The following is a 21,682-nucleotide window of genomic DNA, read 5'->3' as shown; positions in this document are numbered from 1 at the left end:
GGGACCCCTAGGGGGTCCTCCAAATCTTTGTGTGATAGAACCTTTTTCCCCTCCTTTTTTATATTAACCACTTGAACCCACTTGAACCCACTTGAATAGCAGATCTACAAGCTCAAAACGCTAGTGAAAGGTCAAGTTTATTAAGTACTGACAGTTCAAGTGGTTAAATATCTGAAAACACATTAACATGAATCCAAAATACACTGATGATTGTGCTGTCAAACGATGAAACTTTATGGAATCTATGAAAAGGTTGTGGGGGTGCCTGCTTAATCTCTCTCTCAACTAAGGGGTCCTTGGCCTGAAAACGTTTAAAACCCCTGATATAAAGTATCCTGGATGGAGGCTAGGGAAGCTCTCATCCACTTAAACGCTCTGGGCCGTCCGTAGTACTCCGTACCACCCTCTGCGGCGCTTTGCGGTTGAGGGCACAGCATTTCACAAGCCAGACGGTGGTGCATCCAGTCAGGATGCGGTGCTTGTGGTGCTTCTGTAAAAGGCCAGCGGGATCTTGGGCCCCATGCCGAACGTCTTCAGCTGCCTGTGGTGGAAGAGGCATTGCTGTGCCTTATTTCTTCACCACAGCAAACAGGAAGTCCAGGATCCAGCTGCACAGGCTGGGGTTGATGGAGTACTAGGACCCTGAGCATGGTGTCAGGTCTGGGGGGGACTTGAATACTGAGCTTTTGTCCACTAACTCTCTTCCATTGAAGTGTCCTATTTAATAGCTTAAAAAGATAAATGAAAATGCACAATTGAAGACACTATTTACGCATTCATTATCAGTACCAACGTTAGACTTTGGCTTAAAGAAAACTTTCAGAAACAGCTTGTCACAGCCACTATGTTTAGCCTTTGAAGTTTATTCAAAGCGCATCAGTGGCCTGAATTTCCAAGCGAATATTTTATATATTTGTTCTATACTGGATATAGAGCTGTGCGGGAATCTTTTTGGATTCCCCACCAACAACAAAGGAACAAAAGATTGTTCTACCTCGGAGAGAACGTTGTATTGACACCCACGTGGCCCACTCCACTTTCACAGCAGTCCAGTGAGTGGAACATCAAAGCCAACACATGAATATATATACAAGACTATAAATATGATAGAAGAGCTGCTCAAAATGCATCAGTCCTATGTATATGAGAATTCACGGTGAGACACGAGTCAGTCCTGACCTTAAAGTTGCAACAGATTTAAATCAGCTAGCTAGGCTACCTTAAATTAATTATAGTCCTAGTGTAAGTCAATTTTGTGATTACATGCGTAGGCTATAATTATAAATGTATAAAGTGTTAAGTTGTTTTCCCAGGCTTTTAATTTCATTTAAATTCAACCCGCCTAGTTGCTTCTAATTGCATTTAAAGTAATCTTTTGTTTTGTTGTTTTTCATATTGTTTTCTTGCATCTTTGTTTCCTTTTTTAAATTGCTTTAATGATTTGTATTGCCTGTTTTTAAATGTTGTTGTACAGCACTTTGGCTCAGCTTGCCTGTTTGTAAACGTGCTATATAAATAAAGTTTGATTTGATTTGATTTGAAGTGTGCGTGCGTGCGTGCGTGCGTGCGTGCGTGCGTGCGTGCGTGCGTGCGTGCGTGCGTGCGTGCGTGCGTGCGTGCGTGCGTGCGTGCGTGCGTGCGTGGGTGCGTGCGTGCGTGCGTACTTGCGCGTTAAAAAATATTTATAGAGCCACCCAACAGCGTAAATCATTTTGTGTAAATATTAAACAAATCAGAAGCAAATACTTATTCAACAAATAAATCTCTTAAACTAATATTAATGAGAGAGAACACACAATTGGAATGGTCAATATGTATTATCATTGGCATTTTATTAGTGTAACTTAGGGTTAGAGAATATAATGAAACAAACAACAACTGATTGTTGTTTGTTTCATTATATGGTCACTGTCAGGCATAAATCTTTTATTTCTTTTCGTAAATTAAAGCCCTACTTCATACAAAAAAATCACACAAAAGTAGTGAAAATAGCAGATCTGCAAGCACACAACACCTCACCTTGTACGTAGATCGTCTATTTTCACTATTTTAAATCCTATTTAAAATGACAAATACAAAGCGAACGGTTTTGGACATACACGGTTTCCGCCCGACAACGACAATATGTTGTTTTATGTTGTGTGATGTTTTATGTGGACCCTAGGAAGTCTAGTGACCGTGGCAGTGGACGCTAATGGGGATCCGAACAAAGAATAATGAATATATAGAGAGAGAGAGATATTTAGAGAAAGAGCAAGACAATAAAATGCTTCAGTACTGCACCTTGAACGACGTGACTGTGCTTTGCTACAGCACGTCGTCATTCCATTTTGTTTGGGTTTTGTGAAATAAGTGTGTCTAGTTGTAAAACAGATGGCTTATGCTGTTGCACATCGTGCCTCTCGTTCTGCAGTAGCAGCATTACACACTTAGGCCCTGCAGTATGTTATAATTTGTTTTACGATGGAGTCATGCAGCAAAGAATAGCCAATCTACAAGCTATTTTTTGAAAATTACAATTAAACTCAAATATGTTTTGGAAAACTTTCACCCATAATGACATGCCCAAAATGGGGACGGCAGGTTGAAAGATGATTCTTCTTATTATGTTTGCGGGATCTCTGCATAAAAGCGGCTGATGTTCCAAAGTTCACTTGAATAGTTTATAATTTACATTTATTAGTGGAAAGTAAACATTCACATTTGAATGAATTGCCACTCAGCTGTAAGTAGGTGCTGTGGTGCCATTAAATGTCAGGTCAAGATGACTGAGCATGTGAAGCACTTGGTTAGTAAGTGACAGTGATTTCATTCTGTTAAAAGGCTGAACATGTTCCATTAGCAAAAACTGACTAAATAATAATGAAAGAATGTCAGTTCTTTTAATCTTTCTTTTTTTCATTTATTAAACTATGATTTTCAGGTAGTGATGATATTTCTTAGGCTGGACTCACACATATGCGTGAAACATCTTCTCCGTATCGTCTGAGAATGGCCACTGGGGGCGCCGTACTAATGCATTGTCAATGGAAGGTTGTTTGGTTTTTTGTCGTTGCCGTGTCTCAAGCTCAACCGCAGCCTATCTTTTGGCCAAGAGACACGGCAACAACAAAACACCAAACAACCTTCCATTGACAATGCATTAGTACGGCGTTCCCAGTGGCCATTCTCAGACGATACGGAGAAGATGTTTCACACAAATGTCTGTACAGCGCCTTAAGGTTTCAGGTCTTAATCGCATACGTGTGTGCATACTGTGTGTGTGTGTGTGTGTGTGTGTGTGTGTGTGTGTGTGTGTGTGTGTGTGTGTGTGTGTGTGTGTGTGTGTGTGTGTGTGTGTGTGTGTGTGTGTGTGTGTGTGATGACGGGTGCTGAAAACAAACACTTATAATTTATTCAGATACTTAAACCCCATATCCCATCTGCCTCCCCACGGGTTCATCTCCAACAAACCCCAAGCTTTATTATAAATTAATTTATTACATTTGTTGAGGGGAAAGTTTATGGTTTACGTTGCAGAGAGACAAGAGCTTCTATTTCCATCAGACATGATTATTATTAGGCCTACTGTATTCAGAGACTGTGTCCAAACAAAAAGGCTTGAGGGAAATTCCAGACATACTTCAAAACCGATAACATTGCCTGGTAACCCAGCTTTTACGTTGATTATAATGAAGCTTAGCGTTAGTTTATGCAGGACACGTGTGTCTCGCCTGCCCAGCTGTCAGTCAGATCCTTTCCTCATTCACAGATCTGTTAATCATTACACCACATAATCCAATGAGAGCTCATGCCCAGTAAGGGATAGCCTGATCTCAGACTCAGCTCACGCAGTAGTCTGAAACTGTGCCCTATTTCTGGAAGGGAGGGGGGTGGGAGGTGCTTTGATTTAAAAAAAAAACAATCACTACAGGTCTCCTCGTGAGCACCCACGTGAGCACCTCGTCTTCTAATGATGACGCTCTGATGATGACGTCGCTTGAAAAAACGGGTTGCGGCGCGGATTGGATATTCGTTAGACCCACCCCCACCCCCCGCGCTCATTGGATCAGCCGAAACTTTTGGGTAATAACTGCCGATTCATGTACCCAGCTCCAGATCAGAGAAACAGTCCACTCTGAGAGTGGGCGGGGTCTATGGTCTGGAAGCAGGCTAAGTAAGGGAGGCTCCTTTAAATACGATGAGTCCGGCATAGGCTCAAATACTTGTGAATTTATGTCTGTTAATTTAAGATAATATGTCAATGTGTTGCTATTCTACTACTATTGTATCCTTATGGGGGTTTTTGCTTAAATTTCTTGATTTTGCGTAAATGTAAAAAATCTCCAAATGCGGAGCCCTTTAACCCTTAGTTTAACTGTATTCCATTTGTTGCATTAATGGTTAAATCTACTTTGACGTGAGTGTTCCTGACTAAACTGTATATTATGAGGAATTTAGTAGCGTCTGAATAGGGGGGCAGGGAATTTGGGGTGCAAACCCCTCCCGTGCTTTTTCAACGATTACAGTCACTTTAATTATATCTATTAGTGTCCTAATGGTAATCAAACTGTATGCTTGCCGCACAATATATGCGATCTGAAGTCTGTGTCCAATCAATAACAAGTTTGTTAAATAGACTGCGCTCAACCATGTCTGGCTGAATGTTCCGTTTTCTATCCTCATAGCTAACAAGTCCAAATGAAGCTGCCATGAAGCTTTGCCATGAATACGTATAACGTTCTGTGTGTGTGTGTGTGTGTGTGTGTGTGTGTGTGTGTGTGTGTGTGTGTGTGTGTGTGTGTGTGTGTGTGTGTGTGTGTGTGTGTGTGTGTGTGTGTTTGAAAGATTCAAAAGTGGGAGAGATACAGGAGAGAGAGAGAGAGAGAGAGAGAGAGAGAGAGAGAGAGAGAGTGTATCATAGTTTTAGGTATTCTAACCTCAGCCAAGTGACCCAGTTTGCAATTTAATTGCTCAAAAATAACAACAACAAGGTTGTGTATGACTCAGCTGGTTCATTGATATCTACATGATGGGACCTTGTAATTTTTCTTACCCCCACTTCACCCTCATGCACATGCACATACACACACACACACACACACACACGCACGCACGCACGCACGCGCACGCACACACACACACACACACACACACACACACACACACACACACACACACACACACACACACACACACACACACACACACACACACACACACACACACACACACACACACACACACAACCTGTTCCGGCGGCCCTGGAGGAACTTTATCTCTTTGATGTGTGTCATATCTCTTTGTCTGTATGATTACACTGTAACTAGAGGCATGTTGTGTAGTAACCTTACATTTGTCAGCCACTCTTCTTTGTAAAACTGACTTCGGAGCAATTTGACATTGAAAGTGATAAAACGTGATATTTTGATAACGACTCAGTTGAACCGTAACAACAAGGCTGACAATTAAGCCAATGTGGAATATTCCTCTACTTTGAAACACAAAAGGCAACATCACCACTTTCAACTAAAACAAAACTCTGCTTACACTTTTTGTTTTTCTGCTAGGCTATTAAGGCGCATGGCCATTTACATCTGTAATACACTTTAATCATGGTAATGAAGTGAACTGAAAACCAACATGTTCCTCTCTACTTACTTTTTGTCTTCTGTCTTCTGTTTGATTGTGAGGACAGCAGCTATCTAAGATCCAAACACTAACGTGTGTGTGTGTGTGTGTGTGTGTGTGTGTGTGTGTGTGTGTGTGTGTGTGTGTGTGTGTGTGTGTGTGTGTGTGTGTGTGTGTGTGTGTGTGTGTGTGTGTGTGTGTGTGTGTGTTTCACTCTGTCCGTCTGCATCTCCCGCTATCTCTATGTGCCCATCCACCAATGTCATATGTGTGTTTGTCTCTGTGTGTTCGTGCATGCATGGCTGGCTGTCTATGTGTTTATTCCCCCATAGTGGTGACATGCCCCACACCCCCGCCGCTCCCCAACGGGCTCCTGGAGGGCTCCGTGCTGGAGTGGGGAACCAGCGTGAGCTACAGCTGCCTGCCTGGCTATGAGCTCTCCTTCCCTGCTGTGCTCACCTGCACAGGAAATGGAACCTGGAGTGGAGACCTGCCTCAATGCCTGCGTAAGTTACTAGTACTCTTATTGATGCTGCTGCTGCTGCTGCTGATGATGATGATGATGATGATGAATGATGAATGATGTATGATGATAATGATGTTGGGGACCTTCAGGGAGGTGTCCTGGTGTCGAAATCATTCTGTATCATAGCTTCGTCCTCGTTTTGGAAAAGGTTTCCAGCAGGAGCAATCTGTTTGTCATCTAAAGCACTGTGGTGCCGTCGAAATCATCTTTGTTACACTCTCTGAATTTGGCACAACGTGCCGGATTGGATATTATTAGCTCGTTGTTTTGGTTATTGGCCAATTAAGTTGGCCAGGAAAGAAAATCAAATGCTAGCCTGTTAGATTGCCTGATATATTGTTTTTGAATCACTGTTGAATCTGTTGTGGAGTAAGGTTACTGTTTGTGTTTTTGCATATTTCTGTTGTAAAGCAGGTTTTGTGCAAAGGTGCAGTGCAATGATTATTAGTGATCTCCTATATGGTTATAACATAAAACCAAAGGGAGAGAGAACATACAGTATATTATCCACGCTATAAGCAGTGGGTATTGCAACCTGAGCTAGAGGATGACATTTTACTGGGATTCCCGCATTTATTATCACCGCCGGTTCTGTAGATCATGCATTCTCCCCTGTCTGTGTTTCTGTCGTTAGCTAATCTTGCCAGAAGCAAAAAAATATGGGAGCTTATTTAAAGTGTCTCCTTGCCAGCTCTGTATACGCACATGACGTGGATGTGTATGGTTTAACTATACAAAATGAAGCACAAAAATGCCGAAAACATGAATACTTGTTGCCAGCCCTAACACACAGACACACAGGCACACACTCAAACACAAAGACACACACGCACATACTGTACACACACACACACACACACACACACACACACACACACACACACACACACACACACACACGCACATGCCACGCTACTCTTTCATCCATGCATTGCTATTATTATTAGCGCATGTCTCCTGGCTAAGATTTATGCTCTTCTGAGCACACCTTTATAGTTTTAAATAGATTCAGTGAAGGGTGAATTGAACCCCAGCTCGAATCAATATTACAATAGTGTGTCCTTAGGGTTAGCCTGTCACTCTTGAGTTGCTTTTGGGCCTTGTTACTGTAGGTCTCCTCTCATCTTTCCTGAGACCTTCGATGGCAGTGATGTATGCACGGTTTCTTGATGGCACCCCAGTGACATCGAGAGTCCCTTTGCAGCAGTCAGACAGAAATGGAATTCCAATGATGGACATTGCTTAAAGATGTTTGTGTCTTCATGAATTTTAGTCACGACTCAGTGGGTTGGAATGAATGTTGTCACTTAAAAGACAGGTATATGTGGCATGCTGAAATACGTTTGGTTTCTCTGAAAGCTGTTCTGCAAATATAGCCTACAGTACTTACGTACATGGGTGAGTCTAGACAGTGGATTTTGATCTGGCATTTAAATTCAAATTGAATGTTTGGACAAAGTCAGAATCAAAGGTTTCTCTATTTGACTGTATATCTTGAGTACATACTGTGCAGTGTAATGTGTTTAATGTTGACTCAAGAGTTCATAAAATAAGCATACAGTATAGTTCAGGGAAATATGTGTGGAACCGATGCTACAACACCAACTTTTTGACACTTGGCTGAAACGATCTGATATGCCCAGGATTGGATTTGTGTTATACTATAGACAACAGGTCACATTGCGACACGTTGTGAGCTTCTAGATCTGCTATTTTCACGTATCTTATTTCGTTAGATAAATCAAAAAATGTGGACATGTTATTTTTTAGCACACAATGATGAATACAAATAAACCATGGCTACTTCCTCACTGAATTTGTTAAATGAATTATGATATGATCAAACATAAATATCTAACATCAGATACATCTACATTTCCCAAAAGGAAATGCATGTACAGCACTGTATGTAATTCAGTCTAACCAGAATCAGTGATAGAACATTATTCCCACCGGCGATAAAAATAATAATGACGAGATGGATATCAAAAGCAGAGGCATGGATCGCCCCATCCCCCCGGTAAATCAAACACTGAATACAGTATGCCTTCCAAAGAGGATTCCAGTGGTGTATTCCAATTACTTATTTTGTGTTGCTTTTGGCTATTCATTCAGTTTAACAGGCTCCTATTGGGTTATTTTTGTCCAGCCAACAGACTGTGAATAAGAGGCTAGGAGCATACTGTACTTCCTCACGTGCCAATGTACTCTCTGAAATGCCCACATTCCTGCAAATGTATGTTGTGCGTAGACTGCATCTGATTGATGCCAAGCTTAGCGGTTATGTTTGTACTGGTGACAAAACATGATGCATGATGTTGGCAATGGCAACAGAACCAGTGCCTGGCATTTGCCAGTCATTATGTGTTGCTCTTTTCTGGTGTAAGTTACTGTTATTGATACTTATCCTATCTATCTATAAATGCGACAAATCTCTGTCTGTTTGTTTGTAATCCGCGTATCTCGAGAACCGTTCGTCCCACCGGCTTCAGATTCGGCACGCGCGTTCCCCGCCGCCGCGAGGAGTGCAGTGCCAGGCCTCGACCCGACCCGACTCGCGGTTTTCCGAAACCGGCGCGAAACGTTCGGAATCTCCTTACGCGGAGCTGATTGTTGACATCAGGCTGTTCCTGAGGAAATCGGCACAATCGCTGACTCATTGTGACATCACTTCATAAAAGGCTCTGACATCACGTACGCCAGGAGTCAACAAAAAATCTCTGTGAATGTGTATGTATGTATGTGAATCTCGAGAACCGTTCTTCCCACCGGCACGCGCGTTCTCCAGATATGGGCATAAAATGAATCCCCGAATGCGGAGCTGATGTCTGACATCAGAGTTTTCCGCAACCGGTACTGTGTGTGCAGAGATCTCCATATATGGGCATAAGGGGACAATGGCAAACAGATGGTCAAAACGGGTCCTATGACAACAGGTATATTGGGGTTTGCATTAAAGGGTGGGGACAAAGGCTAACAGAAGGCAAACAGATGGTCAAAACGGTCCTATGACAACAGGTATATTGGGGTTTGCATTAAAGGGTGGGGACAAAGGCTAACAGATGGTCAAAACGGGTCCTATGACAACAGGTATATTGGGGTTTGCATTAAAGGGTGGGGCATTCATGGGGTCCGCTCCAAAAAAGAAAATAAAAGAGACAAAGACAAACATAAGACAAGCGACAAAGCGTGGGACTGGGAGGATGACTTGAATGATGCAGATTTAAGCAGGCTGTGTATTCTGCTTAAAGAAGAAACAAACAAAAAGCGACAGAGATCTCATATATGGGCATAAAATGGACGCAGATAAACAGATATCTCCATATACGGGCATAAAGGGACACAGACAGACAGATACAGAGATCTCCATATATGGGCATAAAATGGACGCAAATAGACAGATATCTCCATATATGGGCATATGGGCATAAAATGGACCCAGAACTATATCTGCAGTGATCTCCATATATGGACATAAAATGGACGCCGACAGACAGACAGATACAGATATCTCCATATATGGGCATAAATGGACACAGGCAAACAGATGGTCAAAACGGGTCCTATGACAACAGGTATAATGGGGTTTGCATTAAAGGGCGGGGCATTCATTCCCTATTTACATCGTTCCCGAGTTGGCCAGGTCGCCGACTAGACGCTGGGCCGCCCGAAGGGCGGCCCAGCTTCTAGTAGTAATAATAATAACACAATTAGGCAAAAACTTTTTTTTTTTTCAAAAAACTTTTTTTTCAAAAAACTTCTTTTTTTCTCAAAAAACTTCTTTTTTTCTCAAAAATTTGTTTTTTTCTCAAAAATTTGTTTTTTTCTCAAAAAAATATTTTTTCTCAAAAAAATATTTTTTCTCAAAAAAAGAACTACCCATATTTGCCCATTACAAATCCATTTGATTGCTGGTATACCGTGAGGGCCCCCGGAGGGGGCCCGAGCTCTAGATTTGAGGGCCCCCGAAGGGGGCCCGAAATTCTAGTTATTCTAATGATGGATTGTACACCCAAAGTTCAATGTTAGGAGCAACGTCTCTTGGGGCTGTTATAGGCTTAGAGATTCCTAGGGCAAAGTCAGTCGCATGCCAGGCAGATAGACCGTGCAATGGCTTTCGGTGTTTATCGAACTGGAGAAGGCGTAGTACCTGCAAAGAAGTGGTGAGATGGGAGTATGTGTAGCAGTCTAGCAGAATGACTTGACTGTCTCAGCCTGATGGCATCAAAAGTCTAGTATCTCCCCTGGTCCACAGGGATGGCCCTTTGGTCTAATGGTTAAGAGGTTGGACTGCCATGCGGCAGACCAGGGTTTGAATCCCAGGCGTTACATATGATTACCAATGGGTGTGTTGCAGGAAGTTAAGTTAGCCCCTTCCTGTTTCTCTCCCAAAAAGTCAGTGGGATTTTTGCATTATATTTTTTAATTATTGCCGAAAATTATGCTCTGTGCAAATAAAGGTTCATTATATACTTATACGTTTAGTTCTGCAAGATAATCTTCACAACCAGTTTTACGATTTTATAAGGCTTAAAATGTAATCACGAGAAGTAAATATAAATGAACGAACTACACCATGGTCACATGTTTCTGAGTTTAGGGACTACAAATCCTTCCAGTCTATTGCTATAATATTTTATATCAACAACAAATAGTATAGGCAATGGTGCTTCTGTATTAGAATAGACAGTGTGCCTCTGTTGAAACTTTATGAGAAGAGAGGATGAAGGGAGTACAAACATCAGGCTGTCACAAGTAGTGTAGAGGAGGGTGTGTATGCGGTATACGCACTTATAATGTGCACATCAGTTACGTTTAGCATTGTCATCAATATACTTTTTTTTTGTACTTTTTTAATCTTCAAAAGGCTACACATTCTGAACATTTTGTTTCAATACTAATTTTCCGCTCTATCGACAACAGCTGTGTGTTCTCATATAACTCTTCTCATCTCAGCCTTTAGGAAAAGTAAAGGGAAAAAATGATTTCTTTCTTGCTTCAGCAGCACACCAGCCACACAGTCACATAGACATGCGCGCACACACACCGGTGCCCATATGGAGCAGCCCAGCCACTCATTCATTCACAGTGCTTTTCTCTGCAGTCGACTTATCTTCTGAGAATTTTTAACACATGCCGCTGTTAGTTTTCAGCACACGGGCCACCTTGAATTGTTTTTGAAAATGTAAAATTGAATGTGTCTCTCTGGAATCTTCATGTGGCCTCTCCTGCTGCTCAGATTCTCTGGCTGTTGTCACAGTCCATCCTCCCCTCGCTCAAGATCAAGACCTTGAAATACTTGTATTCCTTCACTTGTGGTAAGGACTCATTCTTTGCCCAGAGTGGGCAATCCACCAATTTCCTGCTGAGAACCATGGCCTAAGATTTAGATATGCTGATCCTCATCCCCTTTGCAGCAAACTGATCCAGTGAGTGCTGAAGGTCACAGCCCGAATGTTCAAATGCTCCCAGTTATAATAAGAGGAGATCTTTCTTTATTTTTTCATTCTTGTCTTGTCTACTCCCTGTTTCAAACATCACATAAGAACATTAATTGAAAAGGTTCATTGGTGCCTGGAGTTTAGGCAAACAGAGCTTGGCAGTGTGTTGAATCTATCTACAGATGTGCCGTTTCAACTCCTCAATATGTATTGCTCTTTTCCTGAAAATGTCCTGCAAACGCATTTTTTTCCACCGGTTTCTTTCCCTGTTTTGCTTTTCAAATTTGTATGTAGAACAGAGCTTATTTTTCAGAAACTAGCAAAAATAGACGATCTACAATCAATTTTTTCTGCGAATCACCTGTAAATCTTGGCCGTCTTGCCAATGGCAGGATGTGTGAAGTTTTGAAATGGCACATCTGTGTTTAACCAATCAGTAAGACATTTTCATGAAGGAGAAAATCTACTACCTTCTAATCTACTACCTTCAATATTCTCTCTGCTTCTTGAGTTCAGTTTTGTTGGATACAGCATTGTCATGTGCGAGTTAGAATGCATTAAAAACATGCTAAAATATAGCTTTCAGCTTCAGGGATTCATACCCAAGAGAAACAGACTACCATTAATATAAAGTGGGTTTGTGTAATTTTGGAGATATATATCTGGGTGGGTGCGCCTCTGCCAACTTAAGTGTGCCAGAAATAGCAATGGATGATCTATATACCACTACCAGCTGACCTGCTCCAAGCAGACAAGAGGCGGACAGTGCAAATCGTGTTCCTCCTTGACCCCAAAATTGCAGTGTTCTGCTGATTTGCAAACAACATACCCCCTATAGTTCCTCTCCTCCCACACCGGTGCGCAGAGTGTCCTCAAAATAGGGCCCATATCCTTGTTAATCAGTGTCCTCTGCTTGTGCAAGTTTTTGCCAAGTGCAATAGTTTATCATAAGCTGGCACCAGACAGCATGTTCTTCCTTTGTAATCACGATGAGCAGTGTAATTCCCCCGCCATTTACCACTTTATACGAGTCATCTTTCCACATCAGCTCCCCAAAAAATAAAAAAACTTCCCACGGCTGTATGAGCATACAGTATGCTGTTAGCCTTGCATTATGTCTGTTCTCCCTGTGCAGAGAATTATAGTGTCGTTACAGTAATTACAGTTAATAGCCCCAAGTAGCTAACATACAGTAGCCATCACTAGTGGTATAAACAGGAAAACTGACAGTGATTAACAACCGTGTAAACATCATTCAGATCGATCAATAATCAGACTCTTTGAACAACCTGGCTCCCCTTGCCATAGTGTTATACAGCTGACTCCTAGTCCTAAGTGGACCCAACTCAGCGATAAATCCCCAATGTTTTCCAATGCAAACTCTGGCAAGAGTCTTGAAAAATTAAAACAATATGGGAGAAAGTGCATGCTGATCCTTTTTGGTTAAAAGTGATTATCTACACATTAAAATGTCAGGAATGTACTTCTCATGTTGGTGCAACATGAGGCAATGATGAAGCCATCGCATTATTCATGCACTGTATAATGGATCAGAAACGCTAACAACACTGCTAACCTTTTTGAGACTGTATTCATGTCAGTATAATGCAGAATAATTATAAAATCAATTATTCGTAGAATTGCTGTTGAAAAGATAATTGCCATACATACCTGCAGTACAGATAGCTAAATAAACTACAGCTCAGCAATATTGCATAAGGTTCCGCATTTCTGCAAAAACAGACCAGCCTGTGCAATCTTTCTGTGCAGTGCATAGCAATTACGGAGTGGTATCTGTGCCATTTATGAGACATAAGCCTACGGTAAAATATGGTAGATTTAGAATATTTACACTCTGTGCTCAATGGCTCTTCACATTAATCTTCACTACTCCAGCACAAAACACAAAAACAGCCCAGTAGTTCTTAAACTTGAAATATTGATAATTATTAATTCATATTTTCTACACAGATTTAGCACTCTCTCTTTCTGTAAGTGCGATTACTAAAACAGTGCTTAAACACCCATATTCATCTTCACACAGTAAAATCCTCTGTTTTCATTTATCCATTTCCTAACTCTGAGTGTACGAAATGCTAATTTAACCACTTAAACCCTATAATTATAGTTCACAGGTTTCCTGTGGGCTCTATACTAGGGCCCCCTCCAGTTGTTGCTCTACGCTAAATATATTTGCCAAAAATAGCTGATCTACAAGCTTACAATGCATTGTGTTGCAACATGTTGTGAGCTCGTAGATCTCCTATTTTCGCAGAATGTTAGCCCCTGAATAGGAATGCTTGAGGCTGTCTGGGAATTCGCAAGGTCAACCCTCGGCTTGCCCAGTCTACGCATCGGGTGTCCCTGAGCAAGACCCTTAACACATAACAGCGCTGTGTGCTCATCTGAGCCATCTGAGCAGCCAGCCATCTGCTGCGTAACGCAGTAAAAGTAATTTTCCCTCCCCTGGGGACAAGAAAATGATCCCCACACCTCCTCTAGACTTCACTGTCTGTGAAGGCTAGTTTACATGTTGGCACAAGGATGAAACAGTGATCCCAACTTTGAGTCTATATCCTCTGCATACTGATGATTTCAAAGCATAGATAATTCATCAAGGAAAGAGTCGCTGTGAGAGCAATAGAGCAAGCAAGTTTGAGAGGAGTTTGACAAGTCTCTCTCTCTCTCTCTCTCTCTCTCTCTCTCTAGGCACATTAAATATGCTGAGCTTGGTTTTGGCCTCGGGCCAATTCTCGTATAATTCCACGAAAAAGGACAACATTTCCTCGCAGCTAGAAGCTTGTGAACGATGTGCATGTCACCTGTTAGTCTGGTATTGTCACGGCCCCTGAAAAATTGCAACCAAATACCAGGTCCCACATCCCAGGTTAAGTGGTTCCCAATGATAGTTTTCGGGTTTTCTGCTGGAGATATTTGGATCGCTGTTTGTAAACACTTCAAACAGAATCGCGCTTTGAACACAGCAGAGGGCGGTTGGATGCACAATGCCTCTGTCAAAGGACGACCTGCGATATAGGCAAATATCTTTTCTATGCGGAGATAGGTCTCTGAATACATGGATTTGGTACCAAGATAACACTATTTGCAGTAAATTGCTTTATTTAGACATTCCTGCATGGGCTGGATTCTAATCTCAACTTTAAGCAGACATCTATTATCTCAGTGAATAGCTAGCTATATGTGTATAAGAAGACCCTGCTGCTTCGCAAGAACCAAGCAAGAAGTTATCTCTGCCTCCAGACCTCCACACTGCAGCACATGTCAGGTCTGGAAAAGCAGCCTGCCTTATTATTGGCTTGATCCCCGCAGATCTGTGCTACAACTCACAGCTGTGTGACTGAGTGGTGTGACTCTTTGTCCTCGCCTCTGCTCACTCCGAGAGAAAAAGCATTCCAAAACTCCCCACAGCTAACAAGTAACCCTGGCTGGCAAATATTCCATTGACATGTTTTTTTTTTTTTTTTGGATAGATGGATGGAATGCTAGCTCCAAACTTCTCATGCACGCTCACATTGCTCGCACGCACGCACGTGCACACAGGCACGCGCGCGCGCGCACACACACACACACACACACACACACACACACACACACACACACACACACACTTCCCCAGAAACCTTTCTTTTTGAGTTGCTGCTATCCAATGATTAGATGAAGTGGTGTAAAGTAACTAAGTACATTTACTTAAAGGGAAGACCACCCGTTTTCAATATTGAACTATGTCATTAATATATTGTGTGGAAATAAAAAAAAGTGAATTCTGGACTTTTACTTGTAAGAGTATTTCGACATTGCAGTATTGATACTTTTACTTAAGTTAAACATTTGAGTAGTTTTTCCACCACTGATTAGATATAGCCTGTAGCCGGCACCATAAAAGGAATGATAGGAATAATATTCCAATGGGCTCCCTATGCAGTGGTTGGAACCTCATCAGAACAGGTCACGTCACGGGACGACAGAGGCTTTCAGAGCAACTGAAATGGCAGATGGTTGTGTTAATCCCAAGGCTCTGTCAAACAAAGTGATACTGATATTTCACTGGTTAATTATTTTTGATCTAAATTGCAGTGGCAATTATGGAATTGCACCCACTTGCCACCAAGGTTGATCATTGGGAAGAGGAAAAAAGAACACTGATTGGATTGAACATACAGTTACTCTCCTATAAATGTCTCAAATAGACAATTAATTCGTTGACGTCAACTATCAGTTAACAAGGAAAGGAATATCCATAGTTATTTGTGAGCGGTGCTAACCGCTCCTACATCTGGCTTTGTACCTATATGTATGTCCCGCCCCATCCCACATTGGTCAAGTTTGCGGGACACATCATTCTTTTACACAAGATCTTTTTCTTTTTAAGTTAAAGCTATACTATGTAACTTTTCCAATAAAACTAATCTTAAAATTGTCCTAACTATTAAATCGATAAAGTTTTAGAATACCCACTCTCCCCCACTTTCAGCCCCGAAAGCCTTTTCTTTATATGTTTTTTACTGAGCCGTGAGGGGGGTTGCATTTCGCGGCAAAATTACGTCATCTGCATCCTTCCGTATACGTCTCCAGATCATACACTACCGGCCAATCACAGCGCGGATCATACACTACCGGCCAATCATAGCGCGTCTTGCGCGTCTCTTCTCAGGAAGTAGCTTGCCTCTACCAGCAGTGTTTACTCTGGTGTAGGAGTCTAGCCTGTTACTCCCCAATGCCTGGTTGCAGAGGGACGCGAGACCCCTTTACGGTTGCGTCTCGGCGAGGCGCAGGCGTACACGGTGGCCCTGCCGCCCCGCTCCGGTGGTCCGCGGCGACCCCAGGCGAAAAACGGACGAATACCGCAACTGACCAGTAGTTGAGCAACTTCCATAGTATAGCTTTAATGTTTATCTGCCATCATTTTTGAGCGTTGCTAGCTGCTCCTACATCTGGCTTTGTCTGCGTGTCTGTCCGGACTGTCATTGGTCAATTGGTGTCTGTTAGTACAGGGTCAAATTGGCCAAGCTTCGTGGGATGCTAAATGAAATTAACTCATAAAGCACAGCTCACTTCACACTGGGTATGATCTTTTAGAAAAGGCTGATGCACATTGCACACCTCAACGGTTGGTGACGTGCGTAGCACAAAAAGAGTGCATATTCAGAATAATGATAATCTCTGATAATGGTATTAAAGAAAAGGACCCGCACACTGTCGGGAACTTGCAAAAAATATGTTGCCCTTTATTCTACTTTTCGGTCGTTATACCTTCATCAGGTTAGGTGATGAAGGTCTAATGACCGAAACGTTGACTAGAGAGCAAAACTATTTTTTTTTCAAGTCCCTGACACTGTGCGGGTCCTTTTCTTTGATATCATTATCTGCCACATTAAACAGGAAAAGAAACAACAATGGCAACAGCAGCAGTGCTGCCACCACTCACTATAAGCAGCCCTACTACCCTTCAGAAAACACAAGTTGTCCCTACGACAACCTGGCAGACTCTTTGCCCTCCTGGCTTCCAAGCTGTGGAATGACCTACCTCGGCCAGTCAGGATTGCAGATTCACTCTCCATTTTCCGCCGCAAAAGTTTGAAAAAGTCTCCTCTTTAAACTTCACCTCATCGAATAGCCCTCCTTATTTATTTGCGCTGAATCTGCAGTCAGGGAGGATGTACAGTAATTCACCCTTTGTTAGCCTTCTGGTTGGTCCCTGACTGACCAACCAGCAGGCTCTATCTGCCTTGTCCCGCCCTGGTTCTGCATTTTTTATGTTGAATTTGCTAAAACATAATTTCTTGGAAAAATAAAAACACTTAAAAACATGCCGAGTCACTATACTGCCACTGAGCTGCTCCATTTGACTGAAAACAAGTTTGAAATTAGAATTGAACACACAGATTAACAATACGAAGCAACTGAATTAAAATGGTTGTGGATGGAGTGTCCCACCGAGTGTCCCACCAAGACACAGCAACCAATGGGTGTGAAGAGGGGCAGGACAACGGGCGGGACTTGACAAAGGGTGAATTACTAAAGGCCTGTCCATACTCTCTCTGAAAGCGAACTTTTCTTCTGAAAGGTCCAGTTCAACTACAAAATGACGTCACTCGGAACTTCTGAAAAGCATTACCCCGAATTAGAGTTCGGAAAGCTGCACGTCGGAAAGACGGAACTCTCCGACTAAACGCTTGGTTTCGGAGAGAGTATGGACTGGCCTTTATTCCACAGTTTAGTTTTGTGTCATATTGAAGGTTGGGACAGACGTTGTGTTTGCTGTTCAAAGTGTGCTGGAATGGATGTAGTGAAGGTATTTACTGTTTTTTGAGCAGTGCTAACCGCTCCAATACGTGAATTTGTGTTTATGTCCATGTGTTTTTCCATATTGTATCAAATACTGATGTCATATGTCCCTATACTGTGACCCTATCATCATCAGCACCGCATACTTCACACGGGTGTGATTTTCTTTACTTGCAAGCAACAACTGGAGAAGTGATAATGTTGGGAGGTTGAAGAGTTGACCAGTTGTACTGTTGCTGTTGTGGAGGTTTAAGAGAGAGAGTGTGATCACTGCAGTGTGTCTGCTGACTGTCCAGGACCACTATCAGCTTCTTGGCAGGTTGAGCAGGAGTCACCAGGATGTTGTTGATGGAAATGGAATGGATGCAGGGGGCAAGATCTCCCAGAGAAGTTGTGTTTTGTCTGTGTTGAGCTTGAGATGGTGGGAAGACTTCCACTGTGTCAGCCAAACATGGAGAGACGCACACTTTAACCTGCGTGGAAGAGGGATGGAAGGAGAGAAAACTGTTTTCTCGTGGTTTCATGTTATTCAGATTTATGCTGTTTACTTGTTCACAGATGCTACAATATCTATGCTATTTATATAGATTTTCTGTCTGCTTGTACACAGATGTGAATCATGTTATTTGCGAGGTTTGATGTTTGCACATGTCATCGTCTGTCTCTTTTGGCACAGTAACTTCCTGAGGGTTCATTCATCTCTATATGTAAAGTAACACTGTGTGTACACAAGCAGATTTAACATATTATGCTGTCAGTTGGTTTTCAGCATTACTGAAAGTAGTTTTGTGGAGATTGTGTGGATTTCCTATTATATTATATACATTATTATTACAATTTGCTTTTTTTAGCCAAGTTCTGTGGAGATCCTGGTATCCCTGCCAAAGGAAGGAAGGAAGGGCGCAGTTTCATCTTCAAGTCTGAGGTGTCGTTTAGCTGCAGCAGCACATATGTCCTGGTGGGATCAACAACGCGTGTATGTCAGGAGGACAGCACCTGGAGTGGAACACAGCCTCGTTGTATAGGTAGGTACTCCTGATTCATCTGGTCACATTGTTCTGTGTATCAGTGTATTATAATATTGCAAAGAATAGAAACATTACATTAAATGAACACCCTGGATTTCACTATGGTGTTGGTTTGTTTCCAGGGCCATGAGGCATTTATATGTGAAAGTAAATTGGTAAAATAGGAAACGGGGGCCCTTCTATAATTTGGGGGAAAATGAGTTTCCGAATGTGATTATGTTAGAGTTGCTGGTGTCATAAATGAAACAAAGTTCAAGAGGCTGACATAATTAGAGCTGATTTAGAATTCTGGCACTGATGTGCACTTGCGTGACAGGAATTAAATAAATTATGTTGCTCCACAAACGATTAAATTAGAGAAGTACACAATGTTAGATACTAAGGCATCCCAATGTTTCACAATTCTGGCATTTGGTTTTATTATCTTTACGTGTTTCAAATTGATTTAAATTGCCCTGACATTGATGATTAAACTGTTAAAGCTTCAAAGGCTTTTAGAAACCAAGTCAGATGCATCCTAAAAGTATTAAAACTGTAATACTGCAAGGGAAGGAGTATAAAGCCGTCTGTTTTCGGCATACCATCATACAATGACAGGGTATAAGAAAAACACACAGAGAAAACACAAAGCACTGTTCACAGTCCTGCTGAACCCTGTGCTGTGCGCTCATAGGGAGAGACTAAATCCAATGTTTCCAGAAGAAGAAAAAAAAATCACAGTCACAAAACAATGGATTCATGTGATAAACACTAGGTACACTACACTGTACCTGTACATCAAAGTACATTTTCAAGTAGTTATTGTCCAACATTCCATAGGAATGTGATGCTACATTAGCCGGAAGGACTATAGAGAACTGAACTGTGACATAACTGCCCTTAGAAGCCGCTATCCCCCTCACTCACAGTTATTTCCTCTATTGAAAATACCATGGGTTCATCTTAGATCGCGGCATATACCGTAGGAACTGTGTTCCAAAAATAAACAAATCAGCCCACGATTTTACTCATATGGACGTGAAGCTTCAGCTGAGGGTGAAACAGTAAATACATTTTCTCCAAACACAGACGCTATTATCAAATGTCTCAGTCAGTGGCGTCAGTTCAACAAAAGCTAGGGTATGGCAAAGATGGGAGTCCTCATGGAAAATAGGCATTACATTTTGGATAACACGGTTCTATTGTGAAAATAGCAGATCTACATGCTCATAACGCCTCGCGCTGCGAGGCGTTGTGAGCATGTAGATCGGCTATTTCTTTCAGACATATTACAATGTCTGAAAAAAACACAGGTTTCTACGGTTTCTTGGGCTGGATATGGCAGCCTGGAATGGTTTTTCAAGTGCAGCTAAACTTAGCATGTTAGTAAACATGCCACAATGAACAATAATTAATTGCACCTGTGCAGCTGAATATAATTATAATACCTTGTTAAAGTGACCATTATGTTAAATTTTGCATTTATAGGTATTTTACTGTAATTTAACAACATAATAACCAGCGCAGATAGACAAAGAGACATTCATGGATTTATATTTAAAAGTAACTTTTATTTTCCTCCCTGGGCCCAGGGTATGGCAGCTGCATACCCCTGCCATACCCAATTGACGCCCCTGGTCTCAGTATCATGAACGACACAGAGTCACATAGAGTCACAACAGAATCGCAGAGCTGATTTGTTTATTCTTGGAACACAGTTCTAAGATCAATCCCTATGGCAAGGGTCTTCAACAGGGGGTCCGGGAACCCTAGGGGGTCCTCCGTGTAACTACAGGGGGTCCTCCAAATCTTTGAGTGATAGAAAAAATTATCTCCTTTTTTATATGAACCACTTGAACCCTATAGCATCCATATTCTGAGAACTTTAGCCAACAATATCAGATATACAAGCTCACAGCGCCTTGCAGAGCTTGTATATCGGCTATTTCCGGCAAAGAGGTTTGGTGTAGAGGGGGAAAAGAGCAGACTAAGTACAGAGTGAAAGCTCAAGTGTATTAAGTATTGACGGTTCAAGTGGTTAAATATCTGAAAACACAAATTGACATGAATCCAAAATACACTCACTGATAATTGTGCTGTCAAACAATGACACTATGGAATCTACGAAGAGGCTGTGGGGGTCCCTGCTTCATGTGTCTCTCAACTAAGGGGTCCTTGGCCTGAAAACATTGAAGACCCCTGCCCTGGTATTTTCAATAGAATAAATACTTACTATTACAACTGTGACCCAGCGGTAGCGGGAGTGACGTCAGGACTTCGGTAGCTTACTCGATACAGTTGGCCCCTCCGGGCAGTGGTGGTACTCATTTACATTTTTTAATTAAGTGAAAGCATCAATACTGTTACGTAGAAATACTTTGTTGTCTGTTACAAGTAAAAGTCCGGAATTCACAATGTACTTGAGTAAAAGTACAAAAGTGTTGGTGCCAAAATGTACACATTATGCAGAATGACTCATTTTCAAGTTTTCAAATGTACAAACATCTTTTGAAAATAACAGATCTACAAGCTCACAATGCGTTGCATCGCAACGCATTGTGAGCTAGTAGATCGGCTTTTTTCATATGTCCAAAGCTTGATATAGGGCTGAAGTGGTTGATGTATGTTTTGTAATAATAACGAAAAACTACAAAGTAATTGTGTAACTAAAGTTGTCAAATAATTGTAGTGGAGTAAAAGTACAATATTTTAATCCGAGATGTAAATAAATCCGAGATGCAGTGGAGTAGAAGTAAAAGTATTGGAAATACCCAAGTAAAGTACAAATGCCT

At 41.8% G+C, this 21,682-nt stretch overlaps 1 protein-coding gene across 1 annotated transcript in view; it reads left to right on the top strand.

The window, feature by feature from the left end:
* LOC308309097 (CUB and sushi domain-containing protein 3-like) overlaps positions 1-21,682 on the top strand; it is a gene marked incomplete at both ends in the record, with an annotated part of 377,797 nt that overhangs the window by 335,729 nt on the left and 20,386 nt on the right. Inside the window, 2 exons of the mRNA XM_080754567.1 lie at positions 5,943-6,116; positions 18,735-18,908. Coding sequence (XP_080610693.1) covers positions 5,943-6,116; positions 18,735-18,908 — 348 coding nt within the window. The remainder of the gene's footprint in view (positions 1-5,942; positions 6,117-18,734; positions 18,909-21,682) is intronic.

Source organism: Nannobrachium achirus (assembly GCF_963921795.1).
Source record: "Nannobrachium achirus genome assembly, chromosome: 2".
Lineage (NCBI taxonomy): Eukaryota > Metazoa > Chordata > Actinopteri > Myctophiformes > Myctophidae > Nannobrachium > Nannobrachium achirus.
This window is presented reverse-complemented; position numbering and strand designations above follow the sequence as displayed.